At 35.2% G+C, this 12,379-nt stretch overlaps 1 protein-coding gene across 1 annotated transcript in view; it reads left to right on the top strand.

The window, feature by feature from the left end:
* The window catches only part of CLPX (caseinolytic mitochondrial matrix peptidase chaperone subunit X), a 41,412-nt gene extending 29,831 nt beyond the window's left edge, over nt 1-11,581 (top strand). Inside the window, exons 9-14 of the mRNA XM_026478321.3 lie at nt 193-281; nt 1,267-1,431; nt 4,629-4,928; nt 6,596-6,688; nt 8,499-8,605; nt 9,848-11,581. Of these exons, the coding sequence (XP_026334106.1) occupies nt 193-281; nt 1,267-1,431; nt 4,629-4,928; nt 6,596-6,688; nt 8,499-8,605; nt 9,848-9,938 (845 nt within the window). The 3' untranslated portion in view covers nt 9,939-11,581. The remainder of the gene's footprint in view (nt 1-192; nt 282-1,266; nt 1,432-4,628; nt 4,929-6,595; nt 6,689-8,498; nt 8,606-9,847) is intronic.
* Nucleotides 11,582-12,379: the final 798 nt, after the last annotated feature.

The following is a 12,379-nucleotide window of genomic DNA, read 5'->3' as shown; positions in this document are numbered from 1 at the left end:
GGATTATGAAGAATTTACACAAAATTATGAATGGGAGAGACAGCAGTGTATTTTTATGAAATTAAGCTTTGTATATGTTAAGTGTGAAAGATTGAATAACCTTGCTCTCTAGCTACCTAGTCTTTTAAAACTGAGGTTATCTTGTGTATATATCTTTTTCATATTATAAATAGAATCCTCCTTAAATTATAGGAATTGTCTTTCTGGATGAAGTAGATAAGATTGGCAGTGTGCCAGGCATTCATCAGTTACGGGATGTAGGTGGAGAAGGCGTTCAGCAAGTAAGCAGTTGAATATTTTGTTCAAGCCCACTAAAAGGAAGGGAATACATCAACCTCCCAAATATTGTACGTTTGGTTTCACATTCAATTAGATTCTGTTTTGTTTATTTCTTCCATCCCAAACTCCACATACCATTTTAAAGTAGTTCAGATCCTAAGAGAAAGCTGTTGGTGATTTTAAGTACCAAATTACCTTTCTTAGGAAATTAAAAATATTTGAAAGGATAGAAAAAATGAAATTTGATTTTTGTTGATTTTATTCTTTAGAGGCCCAGTTAAACATTTCTAGAAGACTCTTGAGAGTTCTGGGTCTAACTAAACATAAATGAAGTATGTACATGTATCTTATTCTTTTCACTTAGATAATAGGATAAAATATATAAAATCATGTTTCATTCTATGTAAAATCATAATTCAAGTCTTAATGATCTATTGGCCAACTTGACTTTTTATCGGTAACTAATTATGACATGAAGTACAGGGTAAGGAAAATCGCTTTCGTTTTTATTTTGATCAAGACATAGAGAGGTCACACTTATAAAATGTGCTGGATAATTTTTTTATAAAAGTATCTCAAAATATAGTTAGTCTCAGAGTTTAAGACAGGAATAGAATAGAATTGTAATTTATATGAAAAACACATCAACTGTTGTCAAATTTTGAATGTTCCCGCCATGGTTGGCTGCCATCTTACAGAGTCATAATTCTATCTTTAGGTCAGAATTATGTCTTTATCATCAAAAGCAACCTTTCACGTTGACTGTTTCCTGAGTACATCAGGAGTCTGTAACAATTCCAAATAAATTTACAAATTATTACTATGATAGTACATTAGATTTTCATGTTAGTTGTAGAAATGTGGGAGTTTTAATTATGCTCATTGACCATAACCACATATTATTTTCCCCTTTGAATCCCATTTTCTAAAGTATAATAAATAATACAGTTATACAATGATGCTGTAAATTATTTGTTCTTTATTTAGGGGTTATTAAAACTACTAGAAGGCACGATAGTTAATGTTCCAGAAAAGAATTCCCGCAAGTTACGTGGAGAAACAGTACAAGTTGATACAACAAACATCCTTTTTGTTGCATCTGGTGCTTTCAATGGCTTAGACAGAATCATCAGCAGGAGGAAAAATGAAAAGGTGAGTTTTTCTGAAGGGTTATAGGGTAGAGCATATTTGAAGTTATAGAGGATAGTTTCTGTTCTCATACCTGCTGGCTGCCAGCTGTGGATTTTTAAGAGTTAGGTTTTCTAGATCATACCAGAAATGTATTCCTAGTTTTTTTTTTTTTAATTTCAGAATAGTAAATTGAAAGATTTCTAAAGATCATCTATTTAAAGAGCATTTTTAAAGTTTAACTTATTTTGATTTTATATTTTATCTGAGGACTTCTTTTATAATTTGAGGTAGCTGCATCACATCAGTAAAATTTCTGTTCAGGCCTTTTGCTCAATTCACTGGAGCCCAGTAAAGAGCTTGTCTCCATTGCCTCCGCCCAAGAGTCTTATCGGAGATCACCTCTGACATTCACAAAACGAGGGAGCCAGTTTGGGGCTTGGGGGAAGGGTTGTGATCCCACTTAGCTTTATGGATGTTTTTTAAACAGACTTGATTTTAACTTAAATGGCCTTGATTTTCACTGGCACTTATTTCTTCATATCTGCAAGGTACATGCCCAATACTTATTTGTTGATTACGATAAAATGTAATGTCAACATAGTGTCAAGAAGCCCAAAACACACCAGTATTTTCCATGTTTTTGTGTTTTACATAATAGCTAGCTACAAATGATTTTGATTATATAACATAATATTCTGTCTGGATGAATATATCATAGATCAACTCTGCTACATAGTTTGCTTCAAGTCTCTTTGGCTTTGCACCCACTAGTTTAAATAGCAGTTTATTAGCAGTAAAAAAATAATAGTGCTAATGGGATGGTTGCCTGTGGTAGTTCCTTTGGATAGCCTAGATAAGAAAACTCTTGTATGAATACTGACTGAGCCACGTAATGCTGTTATTCCTTAGTACCAGGCCTTACTCAGCATGGATAAAGTTAGATTTTAATTTTTCATATTAGTTAATTTATGTTATTCTTGCTTTTGAAATTCTGCATGAATTAGCCTAACAAATTAGAAAGAAGAAATTATTTCTTTGTATGTGAGAGAGGGAGGGAGGGAGATAACTTTATATTCAAAGTTCTGGGGGTGCTTGGCTGGCTCCGTTCTAGAGCATGCAACTTTTGATCTGGGGATCAAGAGTTTGAGTCCCATGTTGGGTGTAGAGTTTACTTTAAAAAATTCTGTAACCAAAGACAAGGACCATGTTTGATAACCTACTTAAAATTAGTGCTTTCAAAAAGAATTTGAAGCTAGGAACATGTAGAAAAGAACAATTAAAAGTAATGTTGAAAAAGAGATCAAACACATAGAAGGCAGGTTTAGGTCCTAGGTCATTTGAACTTCTTAATGAAAAGTAGGGAGAAATCATGGGCTCTAGTTCTTACTACCTTAAAGGGGAAGCGTATGAGGTCTTCAGGAGAGACAGATTAAAAAAGAGTTTGTCATATCGATCTTTATGGAAAAGAGAGAGATGTAAGAGAGTCTTCAACAGTGATTTTATAGAGAATTAAATACGTCCATGTGGCTGGTTTTTTTTCTTTCTTCAGCCCTTGTTGGAAGCCAAGGGTACAATATTAAATAATACACCTGTGTTCCAACCATATCAGACTGCTTGTGCTCCTAAGTTTTATTCCTCTTGCCTTTGCTCATGCCCTCCCCTACCTCAATCCAGTTGGCAAATCTATGTTCATCTTTTAAGACTTGTTGAAGCTTTCTTGATCACCTCCCACCCTCCCTCCCCAGTATGTGCCTCTTTCCCTCCTTTCTACTGCTACAATTTCCTGGACGGTTATCCTTCATTGCACCTATGATACTTGAATTCCTTCATAGCTTCTCACTCTAAATAAGCCCCTTTAGGGTAATGGCTGTCTTCAGGTTTGTGTTTGCAGTGTTTTATAATAATGCTTTGTAAATATTTTTATATATTACAAAAATAAATATATTTTAAAATTATATATCCTTATATATATAATAAATGCTTAAATTATTGAATGGAAGGTATCTTTCTTTCTGATATACTATCCATGTATACAGCTTAGAGAACCAGAGGAATGAATTTTTAACTTAGGCTATTTTCTCACAACCATGAGCTTCTTTTTGACAAAAGCTGTATGACATGTCAAAATTAAACTTTCTGACAGTTGCCTAGGGTATAGTTCTTTTATACTGACTAAAGCAAGATCCATACACCTTAGATGCCCAGCCTTTTTTTTTTTTTTTTTTTAAGGTTTTATTTATTTATTTGACAGAGAGACAGCCATCGAGAGAGAGGGAACACAGCAGGGGAGTGGGAGAGGAAGAAGCAGGCTCCCAATGGAGGAGCCTGATGCGGGGCTCGATCCCAGAATGCTGGGATCACGCCCTGAGCCGAAGGCAGATGCTTAACGACTGCGCCACCCAGGCGCCCCATCCAGCCTTTTTTTTTAAACAATGGATGTGTGGGTGTGTGTGTGCTTTAAGATTTTATTTTATTTTTTAAAGTAATCGCTACATTCAGTGTGGGCCTCCAACTCACAATCCTAAGACCAAGAGTTGCATGCTCCACCAGCTGACTCAGTCAGGCTCCCTGATACCCAGACTCTTGCAGCAAAGTTAGCATTTGTGTTTAATGTCATTCTTATATGTTTTTTAATAAAATAAGAATTATTCTAACTCATAGGTTGATGTGTGCAACCTCAAATCGTGATTTTAATAGAATGCTTAGCAGTGACTTAAGACACTCGTGCATAATTTCCTTATAAGGCTGCTTGTTCCATAGGCACTACTACTATTTATAATGTTACAAAATTAATTTTGGTTACAAAATAATTACTGTCTCCGTTTTAACAGTTCTTATATATTTTAGAAACCAGGCTAGTCTAGAGGTTCAGAAAAACCCTATAGCATCATCATCTGAGTTCTAAGGGACCTCCCTTCATAGTTTTTACCAATCTACTTTTACTAGAATTCATTCTTTGAGAGTTAGTTATTAAATGGTGGTTTAATTCTCAGTTCTAAAGGCAGATAGGCCTGAATTCAAATCCTGACTTTACCACTTACAGCAAGGGGAACTTGATTAAGGTATTTAACCTTTCGAAGCTCATTTTCTTCATTTGTAAAATGTGAATGATGATAGAACTCTCATCTATTGCAAAGCTCACATGAGACATGTATGCAAAGTACTTAATACAATGCAACTTCATTCTGCTATTTTTAATATCTGTCTTTTGTCGGTAGTATCTTGGATTTGGAACACCATCTAATCTGGGAAAAGGCAGAAGGGCTGCAGCTGCTGCAGACCTTGCCAACCGAAGTGGAGAATCAAATACTCACCAAGACATTGAAGAAAAAGATCGATTATTACGTCATGTGGAAGCCAGAGATCTCATTGAATTTGGCATGATTCCTGAGTTTGTGGGACGGTTGCCTGTGGTAGTTCCTTTGCATAGCCTAGATGAGAAAACACTTGTACAAATACTAACTGAGCCACGTAATGCTGTTATTCCTCAGTACCAGGCCTTGTTCAGCATGGATAAGGTTAGATTTTTATTTTTCATACTTAGTTAATTTGTGGGTTTTTGCTATTGAAACTGTGCATATATTAGCTTAACGAAAAGCAAAAGCAGTCCTGCTTATCTGGAATACCAGCCTGTTCCTCACTAAGTATGGATCCAGGAATCACGGAAGGCAGATTGTGTTATAGTAGACATTTAGGAGTTGGCTTTATTTTTTTCCTAATTAAAATCATCATTGAAGTTGAAGCCCAAGGCTATATGTAGAGAGAAATTATGCCAGTAGCCTTCTTTCAGTCCCTTAAGTCAAACACATAGGATTGTCCTTTCAGCCTTAAAATTTTAAATGCTTTTGCTGCAACATACTGTGTATACTTTTATATACTTTTGTCTTAAGTTCTGTCACCGTCCACATCTACTTCTCTGCACCTAGACATCCAATCCCACAAGCTGACACATCTGGTCACATAGCATGTATTTTGGGTTTTATGAACTTAGTGTTTCTAAATACTAGTTTCATTCTCTTCATTCCACTACCACTACTTCAAGCTCCTTTATCATTCTTTAATGAATGATTATTTTTTTTACTTTATTTTTTATTTTTACTTTTTAAATTTTACTTTTTTATTTTACTATTTTTGTTTTACTTAATTAAGCTCCTTTTAAAAATTTATTTTGTTTTATTTTACTATTTTTATTTTTAATTAATAAAGCTCCTTAATCGCCTTGACCCATGCATTTGGCTCCTAAAAGGTTTCCCTGTCTCAAGTCTGTTTCTGACCACCACCATCAAAATACCATTATCTTCCATTTTACTTCCAGAATGGGTCATTTTTATTTTATTGAACATAGTGCCCAGCAAATAGATTTTAAGTTCTTAATAAATATCTGGTGAAGGAATAAACACAAAGCTAGTTATTTTACTCTTCTCCTTAAATCCTTCATTGGTCCGCTTGCTTTGTTTAATGCCCCCACATTGCTGTTCCCCTAGCACCATACACAGTAGGGGCCCAATAAATTTTGAATAAAGTCCTAGAAAGTCCATGTTCATCTAGAAAACCTCTTCAAGGACTAATGACAAACTTGTGATTCAAAACACTGTTACTTCTCATAGGCTAATTGACAGAACAAGTGCTTGGAGGCAAGACCACGAGAGATAATAACCTTGCTTAAATTTTACATTTTTTGGAAGTGGAAATTAATAACCAAAATTTGCTTAATACCAAGATCTTGTGAAGTCTGATGTTCCAAAGTATTTTGATGTTTTTTAGTATCTTAATAAAGTATCAGTAATTTGAACACTGTTTTGAAATTTGTGGTAATTTAGAGAGATCTGTCTGAAGTTTTGCCTTCGTTCTTTAGGATGAGAGGGTAAGTAACACTCAAATGAGTGATGAGTGTTTTCTAGGAAGAAAGTGAAGGTCAAAAAATGCTTTAGTCTGAAAGGGTATAGGGTGAGTCAAGACAGGAAGATCCCGATCCTGGGTTTCTAAGTATTAGTGAATCAGTGTACTTAATCTGCTCGAACTTACTTCTTCATCTGTAAAGTTAGGGCATTAGTACCTTTTTGTTCTACAGAGACTAGGAATGAGGGTAGTTAGTAACAGTTAATAAATCAGATGCTATGTGGTTATATTAGGAAAATATAATCAAGTATTATCTAAGTTCTCATTTCTTTTTATGTATTTGTAGTGTGAACTGAATGTTACTGAGGATGCTTTGAAAGCTATAGCCAGATTGGCACTAGAACGAAAAACAGGTGCACGAGGTCTTCGGTCCATAATGGTGAGTTGGCGTTATACAAAAACTAGATTATTTTCTCGATCGTGGTTTTGCAAACATTAAGCCCCCATGTTATTTCTTTGGAAATATATCTACAGAACTGGCCTGACCCTGTTTCTTGTGATTTTTTTTTTCTCCATAGATTATATTTTTCTTTATTATAAAAAAGGAACTGTAAAGTGATTGCAACAGGGGCATCTAGGTGGCTCAGTTGGTTAAGCGTCTGACTCTAGATTTTGGCTCAGGTCATGATCTCAGGTTGCCTGCTTAAGATTTTCTCTTTCCCTCTCCCTCCCCTCCTCCTCTTTCTCCCCTCCAATAAATAAATAAGTAAGTAAGCAAGCATTTGCAACAAAGGACACAATACCATTAATGAAATAAAATCAGGATTCTGGGAAGGAAAATTCAGAAAATTTTACTCAGGCCTTTTGACTAACCTCCCCAAAGCATGTTCTAAGACCCATTGAAATCCTTATTCTTGTCTGTTTGAAATTAAATTGCAGATATCATGATATTTTTTACCCTTAAATTCTACACTATGAAAAGAACTCACTATTCTTTCTTCCCCTTCCTTCCTTCCTTCCTTCCTTCCTTCCTTCCTTGAGAGTGAGCAGCAGGGGAGGGGCAAAAGGGGAGGAGGAGAGAATCTTTTTTTTTTTTTTTTTAAGATTTTATTTATTTATTCGACAGAGATAGAGACAGCCAGCGAGAGAGGGAACACAAGCAGGGGGAGTGGGAGAGGAAGAAGCAGGCTCATAGCGGAGGAGCCTGATGTGGGGCTCGATCCCATAGCGCCGGGATCACGCCCTGAGCCGAAGGCAGACGCTCAACCGCTGTGCCACCCAGGCGCCCCGGGGGAGAGAATCTTAAGCAGGCCCACACCCAGTGTGGATCCTGATGTAGGGCTCAATCTCACGAGCTGAAATCTGAGTTGGACACTTAACTGACTGAGCCACCCAGGCACCCTGTGAACTCCCCGTTTTTTGTTTTGTTACAAATTCTAGAGACCCAGCCTATTTTCAGCCATCACCTACTTTCTTCTTTGTAGCGTTCTCTTCCCTACTTTCCAGGTCTGGCTGTACAGTGGGTTACTGCTTTCCTAAGTGCTCCCAGAGCAATCACTTGTTCCTGTTCTCTTTTAAGGATTTCATTGTCAATTATTACTTCTCTCATCTCAGTAGGACTTTTTGATTGGAACTACCCATTTATCACAGTCAGTTTGAGATTATACTCTCTAATGAAGTCCTAGACTTCAGGTGTTACTGATTAAAGACAGATTTATAAGCATACAAACTACAAGACTAGGTCATATTGTTAACCTTTTAAAAGAAATTTTATGTACCCAACCAGTATTTTCCTTAAGATCTGCAGCCCTGCTGAAACAAATGCTTGTTTGAAGTCATAGTTCAAAATTGAAGAGTTTGGTAGAGATGGCTTAGGATTAAATCATTTTCAAAGTAAGGATTACCATTTGAACTCTTTGGTAATAGAATATACCAAGAATTCTGAGTAACACCTGAATCCAGAAGTATGGTCTTACTATATGTGCATGGTGGCCTAAGTAGACAGAGCTACAGATAAATAGCTTTCCCTTATAGAATGAATTCTCTCTGAATTTAGTTAACAGCTGCTTTAATATGAAGAATATGAAAGCTTTTTATATTGATTTTTTCCAACCTTCAGTTCTTGGTACAAAATAGGGGTTCAATAATATTTGTTGAGTTAATGAATTTGATTGGTGGCCTATAGAATGTTAAGTATTTTGTATGTAACCTCAGTTTTCCTTATAATGCATTACTTTTTATCTCTTTAGGAAAAGCTGTTACTAGAACCAATGTTTGAAGTTCCTAATTCTGATATTGTATGTGTGGAGGTTGACAAAGAAGTAGTAGAAGGGAAAAAGGAACCAGGATATATCCGGTAAAGTGTATTGTCAAGCTTGAACAAATCTAAAAACTTAAGATCAGCTGTTTATTGCTGTGGTTTATTGGTCTGTCACAAAAATATAAGTGTCCTTATATTCACAGGATGCAGTAATCTCATAAATTTTCTGTAGAAAAGATGTTCTAATTTTGGTTTATAAAATAAAATAATAGTATTTTGTGAGTCTTTGAATATTGATCTTCAAAATTAGCCTTCCCCTAAGGAAGAAGTATCAAAAGAGACATAAAGTCATCCAAATGAAGAGATTTAAATGAACTTTGCTCCTAATTCTGTCATTTATGAATGACTTGTTTCAGCTCTTTAATAGAATTCTTTCTCGGCTGTATCATGTCGGTTGACAGATTCGACATGTCTTTCATTGCTTCATTTATTTATCCCAGGGGTCAGCAGAGTTTCTTGTAAAGGGCTAGGGGAATACTTGAGGGCCATACAAATCTGTATTGCGGCTACGTACCATTGCCATCAGAGCACAGTAGCAGCCATAGATAATCATAAATGAATGAGCATGTCTGTGTTCCATTAAATCTTTATTTAAAAAAACAGGTGATGGGCTTTATTTGGCCAGCAGGCTGTAGTTTACTGACCCCTGATCTAGTCAATGAATATTTATTATACAGTGTTTGACAATAATGTTACATACCAGAAATTTCTGTTTTAACTAAGTCATAAGGTATATTATGTTTTATGTTTGCTTACCTTCTGAGATAACTTTAGGAGGTAGTTGATTGATTAGTTATTCAGAGACATAATCTTTTATTGGTTAATGACAATATGTGAAGAAATTATAGTGGTCTAATTATAATTTTGACTAATTTGAGTCAAGTCAGATTTGGTCAGAAGTTATTGACTTCTTGACTCCAAATATATGCTAAATGTCAAGCATTTGAGTTGAAATAATAGATTCTACTTTTTTGGTGAAGAAATGGATTTCTTAAGACTTCGCAGTTGAAGCCTTTGTTAATTTATTTCAGTAATAAATTTGTTAGGGAAAGTATTGGGAAAATTACTCACAACTCTTGGTTATGCAAGCTTAATGTTTCCTGTATTTCACCACTAAGCAATATGAATATTAAAAGTGCTCTTAATATTTTCCTTTTTGGGGTGTTTTTTCTAGCTAGGTGGATTAAATTATTATTTTGAGTCTAGAGATCATGTTTCCCCCAAATTTTTATTTAAAAAAAAAACAAAAACAAAAAATCTAATGGCTTTTTATGATAGGGCTCCAACGAAAGAATCCTCCGAAGAAGAGTATGACTCTGGAGTTGAAGAAGAAGGATGGCCTCGTCAAGCAGATGCAGCAAACAGCTAAACTGTCAGGCTTCTGTATATAAAACTTTTCCTTCTTTTGTTTATGATCGTAACTGTCTCTACAGTCTGACATTAAAAGCATTGGATCTATCTTGGATATCATACATGGTCAGAAGCTTTTAGGATAAAAATCAGATCATGTATGTTACGTAACATCACATTGATTTATACAGAGGACATTATGTGGACTTCAATGATACAATGTTCAGAGATAAAATGTACATTATTTTGGTTGAGTTTTTTAAAAATATGCTTTAACAAGATTCTTAGGAGTTCCTTTAAGCAATGCAGGTGTTGCAATAACCGTGGATTTTACAATAATGTTACTCTACAAATGGGAAAATAAATTCTTTAAAATTAAAGATGGGGATACCATTTTTTAGTTTAACCTTTTTCTACCCATATCTGTTACCTGAAAATATTGGAATTTTATTCATCTTAAAAATTGGAATAGGTAGTCTCCAAGTAGTTAAAAATTTCATGGAAAAAGTACCCTGAAGAACCATATTTTGCTGATTTATTTAGCTATGTTCTTAGTCTTATCTGCTAATGCATGATACCAACTTCCCAATCTGTACTGTAGAAAAGGCCGTTCCCTTGCTGACTTGTCCGATTTATTTTCTATCTTTGATCCATTTTAGTATGTATGATGAGTGTGGCAGATGGAGTTGAAGTCTGCCTAACTTCAGGAAAGCACCATCTAATTCTAAAAGTATCGTGCAGCATCAGTCATAGTAACAGCCATGAGCTAAACTAGCCTAATATTGTGCACTTAACTAAAGTGCTTAGCTAGTTTTGTTTTCTATTTTGGTACTGGATATTTGTGTAATTCCTTGGTTTCGTAGAACATTGAAGAAAATCTATGCTTTGCTATCAGCAGAAATGAATGTGTTCACACTAAAATATAAGTTATTAACCTCCATTATATAATAAAACTAAACAGTGGGGGAAATTTGGAGGGGCTTAACAATGAAAGTTATTTCATTTGATTTTATAAATATTAAAATATTTGGGTACCTTTTAAGCTGAATAATGATGCAACTTTCCGCACTATGCGTTCAGTTCAACCTCATTGAAATTGTTTAAATCAGAGTACATTTAAATATTTGTTTTCATTATTTGGTTTATAGATTCTTGAGTTTTCCTTTTACCCCCTTTTTCTTAGGGAAAAAACTTTAAGCTGTTAGCAAATTCTAAATCGTTTTGATGAAAAATTTGGCTTTCTGTGATGTAATAAGAGATTTGAGATATCTATTTATGGCTGGGTAGGACCAGAAATGTACTTTTGCAGAGTGTTTAAGCCTGGTTGCTATAAAATGGAACAGAAACAAGTATCCTTCTTAGTCTCTATTAATGGTTAAAGTTCTTCTCAGGAAGTCTTCCATATTATAACTGTTCATTATCTTTCTCTTATAGCATCATCGTTTTCCTTTTTGTAGAGTGAAAATTGGAGTAGCTACTAAATATATTAAGGGTAATCCTCCAGAAATGGACTGGGAGACATTTTAGTCACAACTTATATTTGGTTTTGGAAGTTGTTAACAAAGCATAATTGATGTTTTTAAATCAAACAGAGTATAACTACAATTTGTATCTTGAAACTTATGTTTTGGCATTTGAATAAAACAAAAGTACTAAATGAAAGCCAGTGTGGTGTTATGTCCATATACAGTGCCATTTTTAAAAGGACACAGATATCATGAGCTGCTTTATTCTAGTGATTGGTTAATCCTTGGCACTTTCATATCCAATAAATTCTCCTAGTTGTAGATTCCACAGATAAAGTTCTGTTATTAAAGTTTATGTTAAACATTTATTGAAAACCTCCACTTAAATGTCCTGCATGGGCCCCACACTAGATTAGACCAAGTTTTTCAAGAAGATTACTAGTCTACTAGGGGAAGAAAACACAAACATCCGTGCATCATAATAATGGAAATGAGGTAGATCTCAGGTATGGTGACACAAAAGGGGGTGGCCCAGATGGGTCTGGAAGATCAAGAAGGAATTTGCCAGAAAGAAATAATGAAAATTAAATCAAGATCTTGTCAAATGTGAAACAACTAGGGAGATTTAGGAGTTAGTTGAGAAATCCTAAGCTTATTTTTCACATGTCTTTTCAGGTATACTGCAAGTTCCACTAGGGTGAAAACTATATTCTGTTAACTATAGTCAGCACCTACCATAATGTCTCCCATATTGGGTGCTCCAAACATTTTTTTTTTTTTAAAGATTTTATTTATTTATTCAACAGAGATAGAGACAGCCAGCGAGAGAGGGAACACAAGCAGGGGGAGTGGGAGAGAAAGAAGCAGGCTCATAGTGGAAGAGCCTGATGTAGGGCTCAATCCCATAACGCCGGAATCACGCCCTGAGCCGAAGGCAGACGCTTAACCGCTGCGCCACCCAGGCGCCCCGCTCCAAACATTTTAAAACAATATC

This window comes from Ursus arctos, unplaced genomic scaffold (genome assembly GCF_023065955.2).
Source record: "Ursus arctos isolate Adak ecotype North America unplaced genomic scaffold, UrsArc2.0 scaffold_28, whole genome shotgun sequence".
In the NCBI taxonomy this organism is placed as follows: Eukaryota; Metazoa; Chordata; class Mammalia; order Carnivora; family Ursidae; genus Ursus; species Ursus arctos.
This window is presented reverse-complemented; position numbering and strand designations above follow the sequence as displayed.